The sequence below is a fragment of the Scyliorhinus torazame genome, chromosome 6 (assembly GCF_047496885.1).
Source record: "Scyliorhinus torazame isolate Kashiwa2021f chromosome 6, sScyTor2.1, whole genome shotgun sequence".
NCBI classification, from domain to species: Eukaryota; Metazoa; Chordata; class Chondrichthyes; order Carcharhiniformes; family Scyliorhinidae; genus Scyliorhinus; species Scyliorhinus torazame.
Genome location: NC_092712.1, coordinates 252,770,174 through 252,797,471, shown reverse-complemented (window position 1 = coordinate 252,797,471; position 27,298 = coordinate 252,770,174). Strand labels below are relative to the sequence as shown.

At 46.3% G+C, this 27,298-nt stretch overlaps 1 protein-coding gene across 1 annotated transcript in view; it reads left to right on the top strand.

The window, feature by feature from the left end:
- LOC140425864 (uncharacterized) overlaps positions 1-27,298 on the top strand; it is a 162,481-nt gene that overhangs the window by 126,981 nt on the left and 8,202 nt on the right. Inside the window, exons 3-4 of the mRNA XM_072510247.1 lie at positions 14,700-14,797; positions 17,363-17,462. Coding sequence (XP_072366348.1) covers positions 14,700-14,797; positions 17,363-17,462 — 198 coding nt within the window. The remainder of the gene's footprint in view (positions 1-14,699; positions 14,798-17,362; positions 17,463-27,298) is intronic.

Genomic DNA, 27,298 nt, shown 5'->3' with positions numbered 1-27,298 from the left:
GGAGAGTATCTTGGATAGCACGTAAAGAGAGGTGGTCACACCGCAGGCTCAGACTCCGCAGGCAGGAAGGGAATGGGTGACCACCAGTCAGAGCAAGAGAGCGAGGCAGGTAGTGCAGGAATCCCCTGTGGCCATTCCTCTGCAGAACAGCAATACCGTTTTAGATGCTGTTGAGAGGAATGGCCTCTCGGGAAAACAGCAACAGCCAAACTTGTGGCTGGTTCTGCTGCAGAGGGGAGGGGTGATAAGTGTGACAGTGCAATATTTGAAAGGGATTCAGTTGTAAGGGGACTAGACAGGCGTTTGTGGCCGCAAACGAGACTCCAGGATGGTATGTTGCCTCCCTGGTGCTCTGGTCAAGGATGTCTCGGAGCGGGTACAGGACATTCTGGAGGGGGAGGGTGAACAGCCAGTGGTCGTGGTACACATCGGTACAAACGACATAGGTTAAAAAAAGGGATGAGGTCCTAAAAGCAGAATATAGGGAGCTAGGAAGGAAGTTAAGAAATCGGACCTCTAAGGTAGTGATCTCAGGATTACTACCGGTGCCACGTGCTAGTCAGAGTAGAAATGACAGGACATATAGGATGAATACGTGGCTGAAGGGATGGTGTCAGGGGGAGGGTTTCAGATTCCTGGGGCATTGGGACCGGTTCTGGGGGAGGTGGGACCTGTACAAACTGGACGGATTACACCTGGGCAGGACTGGAACTGATGTCCAAGGGCGGCTACTGGCTAGAGCGGTTGGGAATGTTTAAACTAATGTGGCAGGGGGATTGGAACCGATGCAGCAAGTCGGAGGGAAGTAAAACAGAGACAGAAACAAAAGGCAGTAAGGCAGAGAGGCCATAGTCAAAAATCAAAAAGGGTGACAGTCCAAGGTACAGTGACTGAGGGGAGCTCAGTGAATAGATCCAGTAATGCTAAAAGGAATAAAACAGGAAGTAAAAACATAAATGGAAAGCGACGCGACAGGCTGTTACATGAAGATATGGGTTCAACAACTAGGAATATTAGGAGAAAAATTAAGAGGAAAAATAACTAACGAGAGGTTGCTGATCAAGGTGTTAAGATTCAAAACAGAAGTATAAAAGCCAACATAAGTGTACTTTACCTGAATGCTCGTAGTATTCAGAATAAGGTAAATGAGTTGATGGCGCAAATCATCGTGGATGACTATGATTTAGTGGCCATTACTGAAACATGGTTAAAGGATGGTCACGACTGGGAGTTAAATATCCAAGGGTATCAAATTGTACGGAAGGACAGATTGGATGGTAAGGGAGGTGGTGTAGCTCTGTTATTTAAGGATGACATCCGGGCAGTAGCGAGGGATGACATTGGTGCTATGGAGGATAAGCTTGAATCGATTTGGGTGGAAATCAGGAAGAGTAAGACTAAAAAGTCACTGATAAGAGTAGTCTATAGGCCACCAAATAGTAACATTATGGTGGGGCAAGCAATCAACAAAGAAATAATGGATGCATGTAGAAATGGTACAGCAGTTATCATGGGGGATTTTAATCTACATGTCGATTGGTTTAACCAGGCCGGTCAAGGCAGCCTTGAGGAGGAGTTTATAGAATGTATCCGCGATAATTTCCTAGAACAGTATGTAATGGAACCTACGAGGAAACCAGCGGTCCTAGATCTGGTCCTGTGTAATGAGACAGGATTGATTAATGATCTCATAGTTAGGGATGGTGTAATTTAAAATACAGATGAAGGTAAAATCAAACACTTAGTGTTTTGTGCTTAAACAATGGAGAGTACAATGGGATGAGAGAAGAGCTAGGTAGACTGGGAGCAAAGACTTTATGGTGAAACAGTTGAGGAACAGTGGAGAACCTTCCAAGCGATTTTTCACAGTGCTCAGCAAAGGTTTATACCAACAAAGAGGGAAAATCAACCATGGATATCTAAGGAAATAAGGGAGAGTATCAAATTGAAGGAAAAAGCATACAAAATAGCAAAGATTAGTGGGAGACTAGAGGAATGGGAAATTTTTAGGGGGCAATAGAAAGCTACTAAAAAAGCTATAAAGAAGAGTAAGCTTGCTCAGAATATAAAAACAGATAGTAAAAGTTTCTGCAAATATATAAAACGAAAAAGAGTGGCTAAGGTAAATATTGGTCCATTAGACGATGAGACGGGAGATTTAATAATGGGAGATGAGGAAATAGCTGAGGAACTGAACAGGTTTTTTGTGTCGGTCTTCACTGTGGAAGACAAATAACATGCCAGTGACTGATGGAAATGAGGCTATGACAGGTGAGGACCTTGAGATGATTGTTTTACATAATAAAGGCATACAAAATGATCAGGGGGTTGGATAGGGTGGACAGTGAGAGCCTTCTCCCGCGGATGGATATGGCTGGCACGAGGGGACATAACTTTAAACTGAGGGGTAATAGATACAGGACAGAGGTCAGAGGTAGGTTCTTTACGCAAAGAGTAGTGAGGCCGTGGAATGCCCTACCTGCTACAGTGGTGAACTCGCCAACATTGAGGGCATTTAAAAGTTTATTGGATAAACATATGGATGATAATGGCATAGTGTAGGTTGGATGGCTTTTGTTTCGGTGCAACATCGTGGGCCGAAGGGCCTGTACTGCGCTGTATTGTTCTATGTTCTATGTTTTAACTAAGAATGTAATTATGGGCAAGCTACTGGGGCTAAAGGTAGACAAGCCTCCTGGCCCTGATGGAATGCATCCCAGAGTGCTATAAGAGATGGCTAGGGAAATTGCAAATGCACTAGTGATAATTTACCAAAATTCGCTGGACTCTGGGGTGGTCCTGGCGGATTGGAAATTAGCAAACGTGATACCACTCTTTAAAAAAGGAGGTAGGCAGAAAGCGGGTAATTATAGGCCAGTTAGCTTAACTTCGGTCGTAGGGAAGATGCTGGAATCTATCATCAAGGAAGAAATAGCGAGGCATCTGGATGGAAATTGTCCCATTGGGCAGACGCAGCCTGGGTTCATAAAGGGCAGGTCGTGCCTGACTAATTTTGTGGAATTTTATGAGGACATTACCAGTGCGGTAGATAACGGGTAGCCAATGGATGTGGTATATCTGGATTTCCAGAAAGCATTTGACAAGGTGCCACACAAAAGGTTGCTGCATAGGATAAAGATGCATGGCATTAAGGATAAAGTAATAGCATGGATAGAGGATTGGTTAATTAATAGAAAGCAAAGAGTGGGGATTAATGGGTGTTTCTCTGGTTGGCAATCAGTAGCTGGTGGTGTCCCTCGGGGATCAGTGTTGACCCCACAATTGTTCACAACTTACATAGATGATTTGGAGTTGGGGACCAAGTGCAATGTGTCCAAGTTTGCAGACGACACTTAAGATGAGTGGTAAAGCAAAAAGTGCAGAGGATACTGGAAGTCTGCAGAGGGATTTGGACAGGTTAAGTGAATGGGCTAGGGTCTGGCAGATGGAATACAATGTTGACAAATGTGAGGTTATCCATTTTGGGAGGAATAACAATTTAAATGATAAAATATTAAAACATGCTGCTGTGCAGAGAGACCTGGGTGTGCTAGTGCATGAGTCGCAAAAAGTTGGTTTACAGGTGCAACAGGTGATTAAGAAGGCAAATGGAGTTTTGTCCTTCATTGCTAGAGGGATGGAGTTTAAGAAGTTTAAGGGAATCTGTGGTGCCAGAGGAAATGGGCGAGGTACTAAATGAATACTTTGCATCAGTATTCACCAAAGAGAAGGAATTTGTAGAACGGTAGCATTGTGGATAGCACAATTGCTTCACAGCTCCAGGGTCCCAGGTTCCATTCCGGCTTGGGTCACTGTCTGTGCGGAGTCTGCACATCCTCCCCGTGTGTGCGTGGGTTTCCTCCGGGTGCTCCGGTTTCCTCCCACAGTCCAAAGATGTGCAGGTTAGGTGGACTGGCCATGCAAAGTTGCCCTTAGTGTCCAAAATTGCCCTGAGTGTTGGGTGGGGTTACTGGGTTGTGGGGATAGGGTGGAGGTGTTGACCTTGGGTAGCGTGCTCTTTCCAAGAACCGGTGCAGACTCGATGGGCCGAATGGCCTCCTTCTGCACTGTAAATTCAATGATAATCAATGATGTTGAGTCTGGAGAAGGGTGTGTAGATAGCCTGGGTCACATTGAGATCCAAAAAGACGAGGTGTTGGGCGTCTTGAAAAATATTAAGGTAGATATGTCCCCAGGGCCTGATGGGGTCTACCCCAGAATACTGAAGGAGGCTAGAGAGGAAATTGCTGAGGCCTTGACAGAAATCTTTGGATCCTCATTGTCTTCAGGTGATGTCCCGGAGGACTGGAGAATGGCCAATGTTGTTCCTCTATTTAAGAAGGGTAGCAAGGATAATCCAGGGAACTACAGGCCGGTGAGCCTTACGTCAGTGGTAGGGAATTTACTGGAGAGAATTCTTCAAGTCAGGACCTACTCCCATTTGGAAGCAAATGGATGTATTAGTGCGAGGCAGCATGGATTTGTGAAAGGGAGGTCGTGTCTCACTAACTTGATAGAGATTTTCGAGGAGGTCCCAAAGATGATTGATGCAGGTAGGCAGTGGATGTTGTCTATATGGACTTCAGTAAGGCCTTTGACAAGGTCCCTCATGGTAAACTAGTACAAAAGGTGAAGTCACACGGGATCAGGGGTGAGCTGGCAAGATGGATACAGAACTGGCTAGGTCATAGAAGACAGAGAGTAGAAATGGAAGGATGCTTTTCTAATTGGAGGGTTGTGACTAGTGGTGTTCCTCAAGGATCAGTGCTGGAACCTTTGCTGTTTGTAGTATATATAAATGATTTGGAGGAAAATGTAACTGGTCTGATTAGCAAGTTTGCAGACGACACACAGGTTCGTGGAATTGCGGATAGCGAAGAGGACTGTCTGAGGATACAGCAGGATTTAGATTGTTTGGAGACTTGGGCGGAGAGATGGCAGATGGAGTTTAATCCGGACTAATGTGAGGTAATGCATTTTGGAAGGTCTAATGCAGGGAGGGAATATACAGTGAATGGTAGAACCCTCAAGAGTATTGAAAGTCAGAGAGATCTAGGTGTACAGGTCCACAGGTCACTGAAAGGGGCAACACAGGTGGAGAAGGTAGTCAAGAAGGCATACGGCATGCTTGCCTTCATTGGCCGGGGCATTGAGTATAAGAATTGGCAAGTCATGTTGCAGCTGTATAGAACCTTAGTTAGGCCACACTTGGAGTATAGTGTTCAATTCTGGTCGCCACATTACCAGAAGAATGTGGAGGCTTTAGAGAGGGTGTAGAAGAGATTTACCAGAATGTTGCCTGGTATGGAGGGCATTAGCTATGAGGAGCGGTTGAATAAACTTGGTTTGTTCTCACTGGAACGACGGAGGTTGAGGGGCGACCTGATAAGAGGTCTACAAAATTATGAGGGGCATAGACCGAGTGGATAGTCAGAGGCTTTTCCCCAGGGTAGAGGGGTCAGTTACTAGGAGGCATAGGTTTAAGGTGAGAGGGGCAAGGTTTAGAGTAGATGTACGAGGCAAGTTTTTTTTTTTTTTACACAGAGGGTAGTGGGTGCCTGGAACTCGCTACCGAGGAGGTGGTGGAAGCAGGGACGATAGTGGCATTTAAGGGGCATCTTGACAAATACCATGAATAGGATGGGGATAGAGGGATACGGACCCAGGAAGTGTAGAAGATTGTAATTTAGTCGGGCAGCATGGTCGGCACGGGCTTGGGAGGGCCGAAGGGCCTGTTCCTGTGCTGTACAGGACACACCTCGTCTTTTTGGATCTCAATGTGACCCAGGCTATCTACATTCCCTTCTCCAGACTCAACATCTACCAATTTCTTCTCTTTGATAAATACTGATGCAAAGTATTCATTTGTACCTCACCCATTTCCTCTGGTTCCACACACAGATTCCCTTGCCTATCCTTCAGCGGGCCAACCCTTTCCCTGGCTACCCTCTTGCTTTTTATGTACATGTAAAAAGCCTTGGGATTTTCCTTAACCCTATTTGCCAATGACTTTTCGTGACCCCTTCTGACTCCTGACTCCTTGCTTAAGTTCCTTCCTACTTTCCTTATATTCCACGCAGGCTTCGTCTGTTCCCAGCCTTTTAGCCCTGACAAATGCCTCCTTTTTCTTTTTGACGAGGCCTACAATATCTCTCGTTATCCAAGGTTCCCGAAAATTGCCGTATTTATCCTTCTTCCTCACAGGAACATGCCGGTCTTGAATTCCTTTCAACTGACACTTGAAAGCCTCCCACATGTCAGATGTTGATTTGCCCTCAAACATCTGCCCCCAATCTGTGTTCTTCAGTTCCCGCCTAATATTGTTATAATTAGCCTTCCCCCAATTTAGCACATTCATCCTCGGACCACTCTTACCCTTGTCCACCAGTACTTTAAAACTTACTGAATTGTGGTCACTGTTACCGAAATGCTCCCCTACTGAAACATCTACCACCTGGCCGGGCTCATTCCCCAATACCAGGTCCAGTACCGCCCCTTCCCTCGTTGGACTGTCTACATATTGTTTTAAGAAGCCCTCCTGGATGCTCCTTACAAACTCCGCCCCGTCTAAGCCCCTGGCACTAAGTGAGTCCCAGTCAATATTGGGGAAGTTGAAGTCTCCCATCACCACAACCCTGTTGTTTTTACTCTTTTCCAAAATCTGTCTACCTATCTGCTCCTCTATCTCCCGCTGGCTGTTGGGAGGCCTGTAGTAAACCCCCAACATTGTGACTGCACCCTTCTTATTCCTGATCTCTACCCATATAGCCTCACTGCCCTCTGAGGTGTCCTCCCGCAGTACAGCTGTGATATTCTCCCTAACCAGTAGCGCAACTCCGCCTCCCCTTTTACATCCCACTCTATCCCGCCTGAAACATCTAAATCCTGGAACGTTTAGCTGCCAATCCTGCCCTTCCCTCAACCAGGCCTCTGTCATGGTAACAACATCATAGTTCCAAGTACTAATCCAAGCTCTAAGTTCACCTGTCTTACCCGTAATACTTCTTGCATTAAAACATATGCACTTCAGGCCACCAGACCCGCTGTGTTCAGCAACTTTTCCCTGTCTGCTCTGCCTCAGAGCCCCACTATTCCCTATTCCCTCAATGCTCTCACCTTCTGACCTATTGCTCCCGTGCCCACCCCCCTGCCATACTAGTTTAAACCCTCCCGTGTGACACTAGCAAACCTTGCGGCCAGGATATTTATGCCTCTCCGGTTTAGTCCTTCTTATATAGGTCACACCTGCCGCGGAAGAGCTCCCAGTGGCCCAGATAACGGAAACCCTCCCTCCTACACCAGCTGTTTAGCCACGTGTTTAGCTGCTCTATCTTCCTATTTCTAGCCTCACTGGCACGTGGCACAGGGAGTAATCCCGAGATTACAACCCTAGAGGTCCTGTCTTTTAACTTTCTGCCTAGCTCCCTGAACTCCTGCTGCAGGACCTCATGCCCCTTCCTGCCTATGTCGTTAGTACCAATATGTACAACGACCTCTGCCTGTTTGCCCTCCCCCTTCAGGATGCCCTCTACCCGTTCGGAGACATCCTGGACCCTGGCACCAGGGAGGCAACATACCATCCTGGAGTCTCTTTCACGTCCACAGAAGCGCCTATCTGTGCCCCTGACTATAGAGTCCCCTATTACTGCGCTTTTAAGCGCACTTCTGCGCTTTGACCCTCCCTTCTGAACATCAGAGCCAGCTGTGGTGCCACTGCTCTGGCTGCTGCTGTTTTCCCCTGATAGGCTATCCCCCCCGACAGTATCCAAAGGGGTATACCTGTTCGAGAGGGTGACAACTACAGGGGATTCCTGCACTGACTGCCTGCCCTTTCTGGTGGTCACCCATTTCTCTGCCTGCACCTTGGATGTGACCACATTTATATAACTGCGATCTATGACACTTTCCGCCACCTGCATGCTCCTAAGTGCATCCAATTGCTGCTCCAACCGAACCATGCGATCTGTGAGGAGCTCCAGTTGGGTGCACTTTCTGCAGATGAAGCCATCCGGGATGCTGGAAGCCTCCCGGACCTGCCACATCTCACAGTCAGAGCACTGCACCCCTCTAACTGACATTGCGTCAATTAATTAGAATCATAGAAGTTTACAGCATGGAAACAGGCCCTTCGGCCCAACCAGTCCATGCCGCCCAGTTTTTACCATTAAGCTAGTCCCAGTTGCCCGCACTTGGCCCATAACCCTCTAAATGCTTTTTATCGAAAGCATTTATCTAAATGCTTTTTAAAAGACACAATTGTACCCGCCTCTACTACTACCTCTGGCAGCCCATTCCAGACACTCACTACCCTCTGAGTGAAGAAATTTCCCCTCTGGGCCCTTCTGAATCTCTCCCCTCTCATCTTAAACCTATGCCCTCTAGTTTTAGACTCCCCTACCTTTGGGAAAAGATGTTGACTATCTACCTTATCTATGCCCCTCATTATTTTATAGACCTCTATAAGATCACCCCTAAGCCTCCTACGCTCCAGGGAAAAAAGTCCCAGTCTATCCAGCCTCTCCTTATAACTCGAACCATCAAGTCCCGGTAACGTCCTAGTAAATCTTTTCTGCACTCTTTCTAGTTTAATAATATCCTTTCTATAATAGGGTGACCAGACCTGCACACAGTATTCCAAGTGTGGCCGTACCAATGTCTTGTACAACTTCAACAAGACGTCCCAACTCCTGTATTCAATGTTCTGACCAATGAAACCAAGCATGCCGAATGCCTTCTTCACCACCCTGTCCACCTGCGACTCCACCTTCAAGGAGCTATGAACCTGTACTCCTAGATCTCTTTGTTCTATAACTCTCCCCAACGCCATACCATTAACTGAGTAGGTCCTGGCCTGCCAAAATGCATCACCTCACATTTATCTAAATTAAACTCCATCTGCCATTCGTCGGCCCACTGGCCTAATTGATCAAGATCCCGTTGCAATCCTAGATAACCTTCTTCACTATCCACTGTGCCACCAATCTTGGTGTCATCTGCAAACTTACTAACCATGCCTCCTAAATTCTCATCCAAATCATTAATATAAATCACAAATAACAGTGGACCCAGCACCGATCCCTGAGGCACACCACTGGTCACAGGCCTCCAGTTTGAAAAACAACCCTCTACAACCACCCTCTGTCTTCTGTCGTCCAGCCAATTTTGAATCCAATTGGCAACCTCACCCTGGATCCCGTGAGCTTTAACCTTCTGCAACAACCTACCATGCGGTACCTTGTCAAAGGCTTTGCTAAAGTCCATGTAGACAACGTCTACTGCACTGCCCTCATCTACCTTCTTGGTCACCCCTCAAAAAACTCAATCAAATTTGTGAGACATGATTTTCCACGCACAAAGCCATGCTGACTGCCCCGAATCAGTCCTTGCCTCTCTCAATGCTTGTAAATCCTGTCTCTCAGAATACCATCTAGCAACTTACCTACTACAGACGTTAGGCTCACCGGTCTGTAGTTCCCAGGCTTTTCCCTGCTGCCCTTCTTAAACAAGGGCACAACATTCGCCACTCTCCAATTTTCAGGCACCTCACCTGTGGCTGCCGATGATTCAAATATCTCTGTTAGGGGACCCGCAATTTCCTCCCTAGCCTCCCTCAACATCCTGGGATACATTTCATCAGGTCCCGGGGATTTATCTACCTTGATGCGCTTTCAGACTTCCAGCACCACCTCCTCTGTAATATGCACACTTCTCAAGACATCACTATTTATTTCCCTTAGTTTCCTAACATCCATGCCTTTCTCCACCGTGAATACCGATGAGAAATATTCATTCAGGATCTCGCCCAACTCCTGTGGCTCTGCACATAGATGTCCTTGTTGATCCTTAAGAGGCCCTACTCTGTCCCTAGTTACTCTTTTTCCCTTTATGTATCTGTAGAAGCTCTTTGGATTCTCCTTTGCATTATTTGCCAAAGCAATTTCATGTCCCCTTTTTGCCCTCCTGATTTCCCTCTTAACTCTATTTCGACAATCTATATACTCTTCAAGGGATCCACTTGATCCCAGTTGTTTATGTACGTCATATGCCTCCTTTTTTTTGACCAGAGTCTCAATATCTCGAGTCATCCAGGGTTCCCTACTTCTACCAGCCTTGCCCTTCACTCTAAAGGAAATGTGCTTACCCTGAACCCTGGTTAACACATTTTTAAAAGCCTCCCATTTACCAGCCGTCCCTTTGCCTGCCAACAGTCTCCCCCAATCTACCTCTGAAAGTTCCTGTCTGATACCATCAAAATTGGCCTTGCCCCAATTAAGAATTTTAACTCTTGGGCCAGACCTATCATTCTCCATAGCTATCTTAAAACTAATGGAGTTATGGTCACTTGTCCCAAAGTGATCCCTCACTTCTGTCACTTGCCCTTCCTTATTTCCCAAGACGAGGTCAGGTTTTGCCCCCTCTCTAGTCGGTCCAGCCACATACTGAATGAGAAATTCCTCCTGAATACACTCAACAAATTTCCCTCCATCCAAGCCCCTAATGCTATGGCTGTCGCAGTCAATGTTGGGAAAGTTAAAGTCCCCTACTATTACCACCCTATTATTCTTGCAGCTATCTGTAATCTTACATATTTGCTCCTCAATTTCCCGCTGACTATTTGGGGGCCTGTAGTACAGTCCTATCAAGGTGATCTCTCCCTTCTTATTTTTCAGTTCCACCCATATAGACTCAGTGGGCGGACCCTCATATATATCCCCTCTAAGAACTGCCGTGATGTTCTCCCTAATCAAAAACGCCACTCCCCCTCCTCTCTTACCTCCTGTTCTATCCTTTCTATAGCATCTGTACCCCGGAACATTGAGCTGCCAGTCCTGCCCCTCCCTTAGCCATGTTTCAGTCATAGCTATAATATCCCAGCCCCATGTGCCCATCCATGCCCTGAGTTCATCCGCTTTGCCCGTCAGGCCCCTTGCATTGAAATAAATGCAGTTTAATGTAGACTTTCCTTGCTCTCTGCCCTGCTTTCTCTGGTCATGCTTTACACACTCTCCCTTCCTGCCTTTTGTTTCCGTCCCCACTGACTTCCTACATCGGTTCCCATCCCCCTGCCACATTAGTTTAAACCCTCCCCAACTGCACTAGCAAACACACCCCCGAGAACATTGGTTCCGGTCCCACCCAGATGCAGACCGTCCGATTTGTACAGGTCCCACCTCCCCCAGAACCGGTCCCAATGTCCCAGGAATTTGAAACCCTCCCTCTTGCACCATCTCTCAAGCCACGTATTCAACGGGCAGCACGGTAGCATTGTGGATAGCACAATTGCTTCACAGCTCCAGGGTCCCAGGTTCGATTCCCGGCTTGGCTCACTGTCTGTGCGGAGTCTGCACATTCTCCCCGTGTGTGCGTGGGTTTCCTCCGGGTGCTCCGGTTTCCTCCCACAGTCCAAAGATGTGCGGGTTAGGTGGATTGACCATGCTAAATTGCCCATAGTGTCCAAAATTGCCCTTAGTGTTGGGTGGGGTTACTGGGTTATGGAGATTAGGTGGGGTTATTGGGTTATGGGGATCGGGTGGAGGTGTGGACCTTGGGTAGGATGCTCTTTCCAAGAGCCGGTGCAGACTCGATGGGCCGAATGGCCTCCTTCTGCACTGTAAATTCTATGTAATCTATGTAATCCTGTCATTCCTACTCTGACTACCACGTGGCACTGGTAGCAATCCTGAGATTACTACCTTTTGAGGTCCTACTTTTTAGATTAACTCCTAACTCCCTAAATTCAGCGTGTAGGACCTCATCCCGTTTTTTACCTATATCGTTGGTGCCTATATGCACCACGACAGCTGGCTGTTCACCCTCCCCCTCCAGAATGCCCTGCAGCCGCTCCGAGACATCCTTGACCCTTGCACCAGGGAGGCAACATACCAACCTGGATTCTCGTTTGCGTCCGCAGAAACGCCTGTCTATTCCCCTTACAATTGAATCCCCTATCACTATAGCTCTGCCAGTCTTTTTCCCGCCCTTCTGTGCAGCAGAGCCAGCCACGGTGCCATGAACCTGGCTGCTGCCACCTTCCCTTGGTGAGCCATCTCCCCCAACAGTTTCCAAAACGGTAAATCTGTTTTGGAGGGAGATGACCGCAGGGGATCCCTGCACTGCCTTCCTACTCTTCCTCTGTCTGTTGGTCACCCATTCCCTATCTGCCTCAGTAATTTTAATCTGCGGTGTGACCAACTCACTGAATATGCTATCCACAACTTCCTCAGCATCGCGGATGCTCCAAAGTGAGTCCATCCGCAGCTCCAGAGCCGTCAAGCGGTCTAACAGGAGCTGCAGTTGGACACACTTCTTGCAGATGAAGGAGTCAGGGACACCAGAAGGGTCCCTGACTTGCCACATCTCACAAGAGGAGCATGACACGGGTCTGAGCTCTCCTGCCATGACTTAAACCTGAAGTTAAATTTGAACTACACTACACAGCTAAGAGAAAGTCAAAGAGAGAAAAATCACTTACCAGTCACAAGCCAATCACTTACCTGCTGGCTGTGATGTAATTGCTCCCGAGACTCCCTCACAGGTCTGCTTCTCTGCACCTCCTTAAGATGAGCACCAAATTCCCTTAACTAGTTAATTAATTTACTTAATTAATTGTTTTTTTTTCTGGAAACTCAACCCCAAACTCCAAAAAAACACAGCCCTCACTCACCTCTTACCCGAACTCAGCCTTACCCAAACTCAGATACACTCTGTTTGCTTCCAGCACTCCGTCTCTAAAGGCACTTCAGCCACACCTTTTGTATCCTTCCTGACTTACAGTCAGCCAATAGGCCTGCTCCCGAAACTGATCTCCCGAAACTAACAGCTGACCTGCAAAGTAAGGAGGTTGTTAAACAGTACTTACCTCTCCCAGGCCGCAAACTTTTAAACTCTTAAATTAAAATTAATAGTTTTTTTTTAATTAAATTTATATATTTTTTTTATTTTTTCAAAGTTACTGTTAACTATCTGTTTCATAGCGCTAGATTTCTAATATAAATGCGAAAGCTAAATATAGTACTCTCCCATCTCTGGCTTAGATACCCCTCTAAATTATAATTAAGTAATTATGTTTAATTAGTTACCAATGCTTAATTTTTTTAATTTAGTGTAGATTCCCAACCAGCCACTCAGGTCACAGCTTTTCTGTGATGTCACTTCAGTTTCCACCCAACACACACAATTTGAAAAAGGTATAAAAGTAAAAATGAGTAAAAATCACTTTCTTACCTTCTGAGTGTCTTAGATGTTCTCAGGTTCTCTCCCTGAGAGAGACTGCTCCTCCTCCTCCGAACGGCTCCCGAAACTAGGCCGCGATCTTTTAAAATCTCCGCTCTGACTCGCAGCTCCTGCGCTTTTTAAATCTCCCGCGCTGTTTTCAAAGATCAGCCATGATCTCATTGAATGGAGGAGCAGGTGCGAGGGGCCAGATGGCCTACTCCTGCTCCTAGTTAATATGTTCTTCTGTAAAGTGGGAGGAAGAGTTAGGAAAGGGTATGGAGGAGGGGGTTCTGGTGTGAGGTGCTCCAGAGTGTGATCGCGCCTCCACCTCGTGTGCAAGGTTGGGGCTAATACAGCTGAAGATGGTGTGTAGAATGCACCTTACAAGGCCAAGGACGAGCCGGCTCTTTGAGGGGAAAGAAGATGTGTGTGAACGTTGCTGGGGGGGGGGGCCTGCAAGCCACAATCATATGTTTTGGTCCTTTCCAAAGCTGGAGGATTACTGGAAGGAGGTTAATCCCTAAAGTGGTGCACGTGAAACTGGACCCGGGCCTTCGGGAGGCCATATTCGGGGTGTCGGACCAGCCGGGGTTGGAAACGGGCGCAGAGGCAGATGTTGTAGCCTTCACCTCGTTGATTGCCCGAAGGCGGATCCTGTTAGGGTGGAGATCAACCTCTCCACCCTGTGCCGTGGCGGGGCGACCTGCTGGAATTCTTGACGCTTGAAAAGGACAAATTTGAACTGATGGGAAGGATGGAGGGGTTTTACAATTCATGGGCATTATTCATTATGCACTTTCAAGAATTGGATCACATCGAACATTAGGGGGTTGGGGGCTGGGAGGGTTGGGGGGGTGAGGGACTGTATGTGTTAATTATGGATGATTCCTGAATCCTTTTTGTCATTTGTTTCTGTTAACATGCGGGCTAATGTCTGGGGTTTGGTGGGAGGATGGGATTGTTGTTATTGATATGGGGATTGACATTACATTCGTTACTGATTATAGTATATTGTTGGGTGTAAATTTGAGAGAAAATGTGAAAAGGGAGGAGAATAAAAAATATATATATATTTTTTTAAAACCTTCCTGATTACCTGCTGCACCTGCGTGCTAGCTTCTTGTGCACAAGCACCCAGAGGAAACCCACGCAAACACTGGGAGAACATGCGGACTCTGCACAGACAGTGAACCAAGCCGGGTATCGAACCCGGGTCCCTGGCAATGTGAAGCAACAGTGCTAACCACAGTGCTACCATGCCGCGCAATACAATGGATTCTAGAAAGTCTCCTCTGAAAAACTTGCAAAACCTTATGGACAGTTACTGTTGAGATGACAGTTGCTGCCTACCAATACGATGATACCATTGGATTTTTTATTTGCACTGTAACATGGTTAATGGCTATTATTTTAGAGCCCTGCAACAAAATTATCATGTCTGTGTTCATTGTTATTAAAATTAAACATGTTTTCTTTGTCATTAGGAGTCTATTATTGGTGTAGCTGGGGAGGATGAATATGTCAGACTGTATGATACAAACTCAGAAATGTGTATTTCTGAGTTCAAGGCTCATGACATCAGGTACAGCATGAATTCTTTCAGACTTGAATTCATTGGTCTTATTTATTTGTGTTTGAATTGAGCATACCCTTTCTAACCATTGTCAAATTCAAGCTCAATGTCTCAAAACAAGATTTCTGATTATTTCTTCATAGCCTTCAAATTCACAAAGCTAAATCGCTGGCTTTGAAAGCAGTCCAAGGCAGGCCAGCAGCACAGTTCAATTCCCGTACCAGCCTCCCCAAACAGGCGCCGGAATGTGGCGACTAGGGGCTTTTCACAGTAACTTCATTTGCCTACTTGTGACAATAAACAATTTTCATTTCATTCCACGTCTCCTGTCCATCTCTTTGTCGTTATCGTCTGCGCTGGGAAATTCTACCTGTTTACAAACATTTAAAACGCAATGTCCCTGAAGTAAATGACAAAGGGGAGTCCAAAGAGTTCAGAAGAAAGACGTTTATTCAGCATAACAGCAGTAGTTGCACAGGACCCAGTTACACATCTCAAGATCTTCACTCCTTTCTGTCAGCTGCTAAATTGCTCCTCAGTGTGCAAAGGCTGGTGGAGTCACAGGGATAGGTTGGGAGATTGGGCATAGGTAGAGTGCTCTTTCGAAGATCTTTTGATGAGCAGATTGGCCTCCTTCTGCGCTGTAGGGATTATATGATTCTATGATCCCAAAGGCTTCCGAGCCAAAGGAATTTTTTGTATTGTTGCTCTTTAGGCAAATATCACAACCAATTTTGTATACCACAAGGTCAAAGTACAAATGCATTTTTTTGGTAGTTTGTTGATTGGCAAGAACACTGTTATGACACTCTGGGCGAGTGCGTGGTCAATTCCAGCTCCACAAGCCCTGGAGTCTCAACATAAGTAAATTAACTAATAATTCATATAACGTTTCTGAGATTTTTGGCCCTTGACTGCTTCAATGACTTACCGTCCCACCCTCCATCCAAACACACACACACTCACACAGGGAAGGGAAGGGGTAAAAATAAGTGAGATGGAAGGTTTAGATGTTGAAGTTGCTTTTACAGCTGACTGTCCTTCCAGGACACGGAAATATTAAAAAACCATCGGTTGAATTGCTAACGAGGATCTTCTGGCTGAAACATTCAGTCTAAATCCCCAGACTATGGTGGGATCCCCTCTGGGGATTCATTTTAACTTTTATTAACCTGGGCCTCCACTTGGAATTATCCACCTCAGGCCTGTTTACTTTTGACTTGTTTCCAACTTCACCAGAATGACCAATAGCCTTTCCAAGAAAAGAACAAAGTTCTCCCCGCAAGAAGTTCTCCCCGCAAGATTGCAAGAAGGGTTGTTTACCAGCTGACCCTGCTTTCAGCTAGTGGCTGGATTGGATCCTTAAAATTCCTTTTCTTCCCACAAACCCAGCTCTCAGCTTGTATCTTACTCTTACTTGGTGTCCTGTCTCACTCTAGCTTGGCTGAGGAGAGAACAGAGCCTCCAACTGGGTGTTTGAGAGAGGTTTACCCTTTCAGGAGGAGAGAAATTCACAGCTACCTCCAGCTCTGGATTCAAAACGAAACTAAAACGGGAAAAACAGTTTGCGAGAGTAAGGAACATTTCAGAACAGTCAGCACCAATCAGCTTCGAGGATCAGCTCAGAGCCCGGCAATCAAAACTGCTCATTGGCTGCCAACCAGGTCCATCAAGATCACTGACCAAACAGTACATCCTGCTGGAGGGATCCTGGAATTAGATTAAAAGTGATGTCCATCTTAAATGCATAGGTCCCGTTAAGTGTTCAGGTACAAAAATTTAAAACCAAAAGAACAAAATTAGCAGGAGGATCCTTACAACACCAGGACAACTCCCTGCACTTCTGCAAATATTGTTATGGATCTGTTAACTTCCAGAACAGAGAGGTCTTCAGTTTAATGAAGTACAATGTGGCACTCCCTCCGTCCTACATTTACGTATTAGCCTATATTATGTACTAATGTTCTGGAATGGAATTGAACTCTCAACCTTCAGATTCCAGTCAAAGATTGTCATCGAATTACCTAATCTGGCACTTAAAAGCCTGTCCACAGTGGGAGTAGAGGACACAATCTCAGACTAAAGGGACAATCCCTTAAAACAGTGATGAGGAATTTCTGCAGCCAGAGGGTGGTGAATCTGTGGAACTCTTTGCCGCAGAAGGTTGTGGAGGCCAAATCATTGAATGTCTTTAAAACAGAGATAGATAGGTTTTTGATCAATAAGGTGATCAGGGGTTTTGGGGAGAAGGCGAATGGGGTTGAGAAAAATATCAGCCATGATTGAATGGTGGAGCAGACTCAATGGGCTGACTGGCCTAATTCTGCTCTTATGTCTTGTGGTCTTATGGAGTACTCCTTTGGAGGGGGGGATGCCGTCCAGTCTCCTGGGTTATGACTTTTGATAACGTTGACAGGTAGGGGGAAATCCGCTTTGCAAAGGAGTACAATGCTATCCTATTAAATCTGAACAGCAGTGTAAATATCTCTTATTTCCACTCGATCTTCTATTTGGTTACTATTAGAAATGAGTCTTTCAAATTACTAACAAATAACTTCAATTCTTTCTTTTCAGGGTGAAAGTGATGCATTTCTTCCAAGTGGCACAGTATCATATTCTTGCCACAGCATCCAATGATGGTTACATTAAACTATGGCAGATAGATATTAAAAAGGTAAGCAATCATGAATGTTCAATATGAGCCCTTGGAAAAGATGGAGGCAATACCAGGTTTAATTGAAATGAATTTAAAATTCCTGTTTTAATGTTCTGATTTTAGGCAGTTCTTGTGATTTTAAGAAAGTTACAATTGAGAAAAATCTTTGAACCCATCTAAATTCATCCCCTTACTATTGTACTCCCGATCACTGTGGCCCTGCCATTCCTCTTCCTCCCCTCTTTTGCAGCAGAGCCACCTGTGGTGCCATGGACTTGGTTTGCAGTGCTATCCCCTGAGAAGTCAAAACAATCACTGGCACTGGAAAAAAAAGTAATGGGAATTCAATTGGTACTTAAGGCTGATAAGTCCCACAAGAACACACAGGGTGCAGGAGAAGACCACGTATCTTTATGCCTGCTCTGCCATTCTGATCTTGGGTTAAACTCCGTTTTCATGCTGTGCCACATATCCCTCAATTCCCTGAGAAACCAAAAATCTGTTCATCCCAGCCTTGAATGTATTCAACCGTATAACATCCACAACTCTCTGGGTTGGAGAATTCCAAAGATTCAGAACCTTTAAGTGAAGTAATTTCTCCTTATCTTAGATCCTGAGACTGTCCCTCTGTGTTTTAGATTCCCCCACCAGCAGAAACTATATCTTAGGATCCATGCTATCACCCCTTTAGAATCTTGTATGTTTCAGTGTGATCACCTCTAGTTTTTCTGAATTACAGAGAATGTAAGCTCAATTTACTTTCCTTCTCGTCAGATGATAGGCCCCTCATGCCAGGGACCAATTTTAGTGAACTTTCATTGTATTACCTCCTATGCAATTATATCCTTGAGACCAAAAATGTGGAGTGTAGCCATCTGGGATGGCCACTTCCAGAATACAAAATGGACGCTCGCAAAGCATGTAGGGAACTGTGGACAATGTTAGGAAAACAAGCAGGCACAGAGCCTGTATGCATATTGGAGAGACCGCTCCCAGACGGAGCTGAAACTGTAGATCTATTAACATATTGATGGCCCATCTCTGGGAACAAAGGAAAGACACTCAAGCAACCGATACTGCTCCAGACATCCTGGCGCCAGTTCCCCAAACCGAAAGCACAAACAAGGCCAGGCCAACGGCCACCAAAGGCATGCCCAGCCATCAGGGCACCCACCCTTTTATTGGTCAAGATCAATACCAGTAATCAAGAAGCAGCCCAATTAATTGGGGCCAAGTTTAAGGCCCGCCTAAAAGCGTGCGAAGCCCCTCCGGGTATAAGAAGAAACCCCCAAGACAGAATCGCTCTCTTGGACTTGGCTCTCAAAGCGGAGAGACCCGTCCACCAGCTGCACCAGAAGCAAGTAAGTTCAAGGTCAACGCTCGCTACCAGACGGACGACCATCGCTGTTCTCCTGTACCACTTCGAACCCAACAACCTCAGATCCAAACAACGGCCATTGTTCCTCTGACTGAGTGGGCACCCGAAGCTAAGTATAGGCGTTAGCGTTAGAGATAGTTTAGTTTGTAGTACTTTGTGCATGTGTAGATTTTGCTGTGTGTGTAAATAAATAGGTATTGACTTTGAACTGACTAACTGGTGTATTGGCTCTTTGATCAGTATTCGGCTTTGAACCTTGTGGCGGTATCGAAAGATACCTGGCGACTCTAAAGTAAACATAATTAGGATTAAGGAAGGCGACCATATTGACTGCCATATTCATAACCAGAGAAACAGAGCAAAAGGAGAAACACTACTTCAGACGTGTTTGTATCAAAGCCCTGTACAATTGTAGCCAGACTTTTTATTTCTGCACTCCAATCCCCTTGCAATAAAGACCCCTGAACCTGATGGGCGGCACCCGAGTGATGAGACTATGTAGTTGCAGAGATAGTAGTGCATTGGTTACAATCTTCCATGATTTCATAGATTCTGGAAACATAGAAAGTAGGAGCAGGAATAGGCCATTCAGCCCTTCAAGCCTGCCCCGCCATTCGTTTTGATTATGCCTGATCATCCAACTCAGTAAACAGTTCCCTCTTTTCCTCCATATCCTTTGATCCCTTTAACCCCTAGTAGAACATAGAACAATACAGCGCAGTACAGGCCCTTCGGCCCACGATGTTGCACCGAAACAAAAGCCATCTAACCTACACTATACCATTATCATCCATATGTTTATCCAATAAACTTTTAAATGCCCTCAATGTTGGTGAGTTCACTACTATAGCAGGTAGGGCATTCCACGGCCTCACTACTCTTTGCGTAAAGAACCTACCCCTGACCTCTGTCCTATATCTATTACCCCTCAGTTTAAGGCTATGTCCCCTCGTGCTAGCCATTTCCATCCGCGGGAGAAGGCTCTCACTGTCCACCCTATCTAACCCTCTGATCATTTTGTATGCCTCTATTAAGTCTCCTCTTAACCTTCTTCTCTCTAACGAAAACAACCTCAAGTCCATCAGCCTTTCCTCATAATATTTTCCCTCCATACCAGGCAACATCCTGGTAAATCTCCTCTGCACCCGTTTCAAAGCCTCCACGTCCTTCCTATAATGCGGTGACCAGAACTGTACGCAATACTCCAAATGCGGCCGTACCAGAGTTCTGTACAGCTGCAACATGACCTCCTGACTCCGGAACTCAATCCCTCTACCAATAAAGGCCAACACTCCATAGGCCTTCTTCACCACCCTATCAACCTGGGTGGCAACTTTCAGGGATCTATGTACATGGACACCTAGATCCCTCTGCTCATCCACACTTTCAAGAACTTTTCCATTAGCCAAATATTCCACATTCCTGTTTTTCCTTCCAAAGTGCATCACCTCACACTTCTCTACATTAAACTCCATTTGCCACCTCTCAGCCCAGCACAGCAGCTTATCTATATCCCTCTGTAACCTGCTACTTCCTTCCACACTATCGACAACACCACCGACTTTAGTATCGTCTGCAAATTTACTCACCCACCCTTCTGCGCCTTCCTCTAGGTCATTGATAAAAATGACAAACAGCAACGGCCCCAGAACAGATCCTTGTGGTACTCCACTTGTGACAGAACTCCATTCTGAACATTTCCCATCAACCACCACCCTCTGTCTTCTTTCAGCTAGCCAATTTCTGATCCACATCTCTAAATCACCCTCAATCCCCAGCCTCCGTATTTTCTGCAATAGCCTACCGTGGGGAACCTTATCAAACGCTTTGCTGAAATCCATATACACCACATCAACTGCTCTACCCTCGTCTACCTGTTCAGTCACCTTCTCAAAGAACTCGATAAGGTTTGTGAGGCATGACCTACCCTTCACAAAGCCATGCTGACTATCCCTGATCATATTATTCCTATCTAGGTGATTATAAATCTTGTCTCTTATAATCCCCTCCAAGACTTTACCCACTACAGACGTGAGGCTCACCGGTCTGTATTTGCCGGGGTTGTCTCTGCTCCCCTTTTTGAACAAAGGGACCACATTTGCTATCCTCCAGTCCTCTGGCACTATTCCTGTATCCAATGATGACATAAAAATCAAAGCCAATGGTCCAGCAATCTCTTCCCTGGCCTCCCAGAGAATCCTAGGATAAATCCCATCAGGTCCCGGGGACTTATCTATTTTCAGCCTGTCCAGAATTGCCAACACCTCTTCCCTACGTACCTCAATGCCATCTAATCTATTTACCTGGAGCTCAGCATTCTCCTCCACAACAATATCTTTTTCCTGAGTGAATACTGACGAAAAATATTCATTTAGTATCTCGCCTATCTCTTCAGACTCTACACACAACTTCCCATCCCTGTCCTTGACTGGTCCTACTCTGTCCCTAGTCATTCGCTTATTCCTGACATACCTATAGAAAGCTTTTGGGTTTTCCTTGATCCTTCCTGCCAAATACTTCTCATGTCCCCTCCTTGCTCGTCTTAGCTCTCTCTTTAGATCCTTCCTCGCTACCTTGTAACTATCCATCGCCCCAACTGAAACTTCACACCTCATCTTCACATAGGCCTCCTTCTTCCTCTTAACAAGAGATTCCACTTCTTTGGTAAACCACGGTTCCCTCGCTCGGCACCTTCCTCCCTGCCTGACCGGTACATACTTATCAAGAACACGCAGTAACTGATCCTTGAACAAGCTCCACTTATCCAGTGTGTCCAAAACTTGCAGCCTACTTCTCCACCTTATCCCCCCCAAGTCGCGTCTAATGGCATCATAATTTCCCTTCCCCCAGCTATAACTCTTGCCCTGCGGTGTATACTTATCCCTTTCTATCCTTAACATAAACGTCACCGAATTGTGGTCACTGTCCCCAAAGTGCTCACCTACCTCCAAATCCAACACCTGGCCTGGTTCATTACCCAAAACCAAATCCAATGTGGCCTCGCCTCTTGTTGGCCTGTCAACAAACTGTCAGGAAACCCTCCTGCACACACTGTACAAAAAACGACCCATCTAATGTACTCGAACTATATCTTTTCCAGTCAATATTTGGAAAGTTAAAGTCTCCAATAATAACTACCCTATTACTTTTGCTCTTATCCAGGATCATCCTCGCCATCCTTTCCTCTACATCCCTCGAACTATTTGGAGGCCTATAGAAAACTCCCAACAGGGTGACCTCTCCTTTCCTGTTTCTAACCTCAGCCCATACTACCTCGGAAGATGAGTCCCCATCTAGCATCCTCTCCGCCACCGTAATACTGCTCTTGACTAGCAGCGCCACACCTCCCCCTCTTTTGCCTCCTTCTCTGAGCTTACTAAAACACCTAAACCCCGGAACCTGCAACATCCATTCCTGTCCCTGCTCTATCCACGTCTCCGAAATGGCCACAACATCGAAGTCCCAGGTACCAACCCATGCTGCCAGTTCCCCTACCTTATTTCGTATACTCCTGGCATTGAAGTAGACACACTTCAAACCACCTACCTGAACACTGGCCCCCTCCTGCGACGTCAAATCTGAGCTCCTGACCTCTCCTCTCATTCTCCCTTACCCTAAAACTACAATCCAGGTTCCCATACCCCTGCTGCATTAGTTTATATAACAATGAAGTTACTGTGAAAAGTCTCTAGTCGCCACATTGCGGCACCTGTTTGGGTACACAGAGGGAGAATTCAGAATGTCCAATTCACCTAACATCACATCTAACATGTTATATCTAACTCCTTCTTGAAAACATATAATGTTTTGGCTTCGACTGCTTTCTCTGGTAGTGAATTCCACAGGCTCACCACTCTCTGGGTAAAGAGAATTCTCCTCCTCATAGTCGTTGGTGGGTGGCACAGTAGCACAGTGGGTAGCACTTGCTTCACAGCTCCAGGGTCCCAGGTTCGATTCTCGGCTTGGGTCACTGTCGGTGTGTGGAGTCTGCACGTTCTCCCTGTGAGTGCGTGGGTTTCCTCCGGGTGCTCCAGTTTCCTCCCACAAGTCCCGAAAGATGTGATGTTCGGTGAATTGGACATTCTGAATTCTCCCTCTGTGTACCCAAACAGGTGCCGCAATGTGGCGACTAGAGACTTTTCACAGTAACTTCATTGCAGTGTTAATGTAAGCCTACTTGTGACAGCAAAGATTATTTTTAAAAATAAATTAAATAGTTCACCTCATATGCTCAGACTGTGGCCCTGGTTCTGCACTCCCCCGCCACCGGGGACACTCCTCCTGCATGTGCTCTCTAGTGCTGTTAAAACATTATAGGTTTCTCTGATATTTCCCCTTATTCTGTTGAACTCAAGCGAATATCATCCTAACTGACTCAATCTCTCCTCGTACATCAGTCCTGCGATCCCAGGAATCAGACTGCTAAAGCTTTGCTGCGCTCCCTCTATATCAAGAACATCCTTTTTCAGATAAGGGGACCAAACCTGCACACACTATTCCAGGTGTGGTCTCACCAGGGCTCTGTATAATTGCAGCAAGACATCCCTGATCCTGTACTCAAATCCTCTCGTTATGAAGGCCAACACACCACTACCGCTTGCTGTACTTGTAAGTTTACTTTTTTAAAAAACAAATTCAGAGTACCCAATTCTTTTTTTCCAATTAAGGGGCAATTTAGCGTGGCCAATCCACCTTTCCAGCAAATTTTTGGTTGTGGAGGTGAGACCCACACAGACCCGGGGGAAATGTGCAAACTCAACACTGACAGTGGCCCAGGCCGGGGTTGAGCCTGGGTCCTCAGCGCCATGAGGTAGCAGTGCTAACCACTTTGCCAACATGCTGCTTCCTGTATGCTTCCTATCAGCGATTATTGTACAAGGACACCCAGGTCTCGTTGCACATTCCCCTCTCTGTCTTATAGTCATTCAGATAATCTGCCTTTCTGTTTTGCGACTAAAGTAGATAACCTCACATTTATCCACATTATACTGTTGTCGCCCTCTATTGGCTTCAACTGACGAAACGGATAAATCGTCGTACTCTGGATTACACTCAATGCAAACTATTCAATACAACTTTATTTAACTCAATAAGGCTTCAGTGATACGCTTATTTGAACAGTTACATACGTTTCAAGACTCACAACTTGAATTCAAAATACTACCCGATAGCGAGAACTGGCTAAGCCCGCTCTAGAGGGTTTTTTATTCTTCTGAGTTTCCAAATTCCAGGTCTCTTCTCCATGAATGTTGATCCCCAGGGTTATCGCTGTTGAAAAATCGGAAGCTTCTACTTTTTATAAGATGTAGTTCTGTAAACATTACCACGTCGGCATCAGTTGCCCTTGAAGAGTCTTGTTTTCACTGGTTCAGCAGTGTTATTAGTGAAGGGTTCAGATATACAAGTTGCTGTTCTTCCTTTTCCCACAAAACTCATTTTGCTGAGCTGCAGCTTTTCACAACCAAGTCTGTGAGCCTCTTTTACCATCATGCCTCACGGCACAATATTCACAATTTCTCTGCCTCAGCAATACTACATCTGCCATGCATTTCCCTACCCACTCAACTTGTCCAAAACACTGAAGCTTCTCTACATCCCCCTCCCAGCTCCCCCTCCCACCAGCTTTGAGTCATCTGAAAATTTGGAGATATATTTATGGAATCTCTAGTGTAGAAGGAGACCTTTCAGCCCATCGAGTCTACACCAACTCTCTGAAAGAGCACCCTACCTAGGCCCACAATCCGTCCCATCCCCTTAATTCCATCTAACCTTTTGAACACTAAGTAGGATTAAGCATGGCCAATCCACCTAACCTGCACATCTTTGGACAGTGGAAGGAAACCGGAGAACCCAGAGGAAATCTCTGCAGATACAGGGAGGAAGTGCAAACTCCATATAGTCACCCAAGGCCGGAATTGATCCCTGGTGCTGTGAGGCAGCTTTGCCACCAGGTCACCCACGTTTCACGCAACATATTTCTCAGTTCGAGTAAAACCCTAACTCCAACCCTGATTACATTCAATTTTGTATTGCTGTAAGCTGTGCAAAACCTTACTTCACTGGGTTTATGCCATATAGTTGCATTTGTCTTGTTTTTACAGCACTAGGTGCCATAAAGTAGGTATGTTTAAAGGTCCAGCCACTTTGATAGACCAGGGAAAAGGTAAGTATGCAGGTAAGAAAGTAAACAAATTGCTTGCCTTCATTAGACGGGGCATCGAATATAAAAACTGGCAAGTCATGCTACAGTTGTATAGAATCTTGGTAAGGCTGCACTTGGAATATTGCGCACAATTCTGGTTGCCAGACAACCAGAAGGATTTGGAGGCTTTTGAGAGGGTGCAGAGGAGGTTTGCCAGGGTGTTAGCTATGCGGAGAGGCTGAATAAACTTGGACTATTTTCATTAGGGGCTGCACGGTGGCTAGCGCTGCTGCCTCACAGCTCCAGGGCCCCGAGTGACTGTCTGTGTGGAGTTTGCACTTTCTCCCCGTGTCTGCGTGGGTTTCCTCCGGGTGCTCCAATTTCTTCCCACAGTGCAAAGATGTGCAGGGTAGGTGAATTGGCCATGCTAAATTGCCCCTTGGTGTACAAAAGGTTAAGTGGGGTTACTGGGGTACAGGAATCGGGTGGAGGCGTGGGCTTAAGTAGGGTGCTCTTTCCAAGAGCCGGTGCAGACTTGGTGGGCCGAATGGCCTCCTTCTGATTCTAATTCTATGATTACAACGGCGGAGGTTGTGGGGGTGACCTGATAGAGGTCTACATGTTTATGAAGGGCATGGATTGAGTGGATGCGCAGGCACTCTTTCCCACGGTAGAGGGGTCAATCACCAGCAGGCATAGGTTTAAGCTCCGTGGGACAATCATAGAAGCTTTTTATCATAGAATTTACAGTGCAGAAGGAGGCCGTTTGGCCCATCGAGTCTGCACCAGCTCTTAGAAAGAGCACCCTACCCAAGGTCAACACCTACACCCTATCCCCATAACCCAGTAACCCCACCCAACACTAAGGGCAATTTTGGACACTAAGGGCAATTTATCATGGCCAATCCACCTAACCTGCACATCTTTGGACTGTGGGAGGAAACCGAAACACCCGGAGGAAACCCACGCACACACGGGGAGGATGTGCAGACTCCGCACAGGCAGTGACCCAAGCCGGAATCGAACCTGGGACCCTGGAACTGTGAAGCAATTGTGCGATCCACAATGCTTAGAGGGGACGTGCGAGGCAGGTTTTTTTACAGAGTGGTGACTGCATGGAACGCGTTGCCAGGGGAGGTAATGGAAGCAGACACATTAACGGCGTTCAAAAGACATCTCGACAAATACATGGATAGGATGGATCTAGAGGGATACAGCATAAGGAATGCTGAGGGTTTTGACCAAGGGTGGTATTTTTTTTGAAAAAATTTTTATTAAGGCATTTATGATTTTATAACAAACAATACAAATACAAATGCACACATAGTTAAGTGCGTAACACATCCCTCCATCTCCCCTTGTACCTGCCTACTCTAAACACAAAATCCCTTATCTGCAGATATCAAAACCCATTCCCTCCCGGCAATTCAAACTCCTCCTCCAAATCCTCTAAACATGGAAAGCTCTCATAAATAAATAGCCCCAGCCTCTCAATCCCTGCTCTCTGCCACCTCCGATCCCCCCCCCCCCCCCCAATCCAGCCCCCATCTCCCTCCACTCCCATATGTTTCCGCCACTGCCCCCAGACTCTCACCGCCCAGTAGTAATTACTAAAGTTTGGCAGCGCCAGCCCCCCCCCCCGCCCCCACCTCGGCTTCGCTCCAGCAGCACTTTCTTTGCTCTCGGGGTTTTACCCGCCCTCACAAAACATAGAGATCACCCTATTCACCCGCTTAAAGGCCTTTGGTATGAAAATAGGGAGGCACTGGAAAACAAACAGAAACCTCGGGAGAACTGTCATTTTTACGGTCTGTACCCTCCCCGCCAGTGACAGCGGGAGCATTTTCCCACCTCCGAAAGTCCTCCTTCATTTGCTCAACTAGCCGGGTCAAATTTCATTTATGTAACTGCTCCCATCCCCGTGCCACCTAAATTCCCAAATAACGGAAGCTCCTTCCCACCACTTTAAACGGCAGCTCCCCCAGTCTCCTCTCCTGCCCCCTCGCCTGGATCACAAAAACCTCACGTTTACCCATATTCAATTTGTACCCCGAGAACCGGCCAAATTCCCCGTAGATCCGCATAATCACCCCCATCCCCCCTAACGGGTCAGAAATGTATAGGAGTCGGTCGTCTGCATACAATGAGACCCTGTGTTCCATCCCCCCCGGACCAGCCCCTTCTAGTCCTTTGATGCTCTCAGCGCCATTGCTAACGGCTCTGGCCAAGGCAAACAACAGTGGGGAGAGAGGACATCCTTGCCTTGTCCCTCAGTGCAATTTAAAGTAGTCCAACCTCAGTCGATTCGTCCGCACACTTGCCACCAGTGCCTGG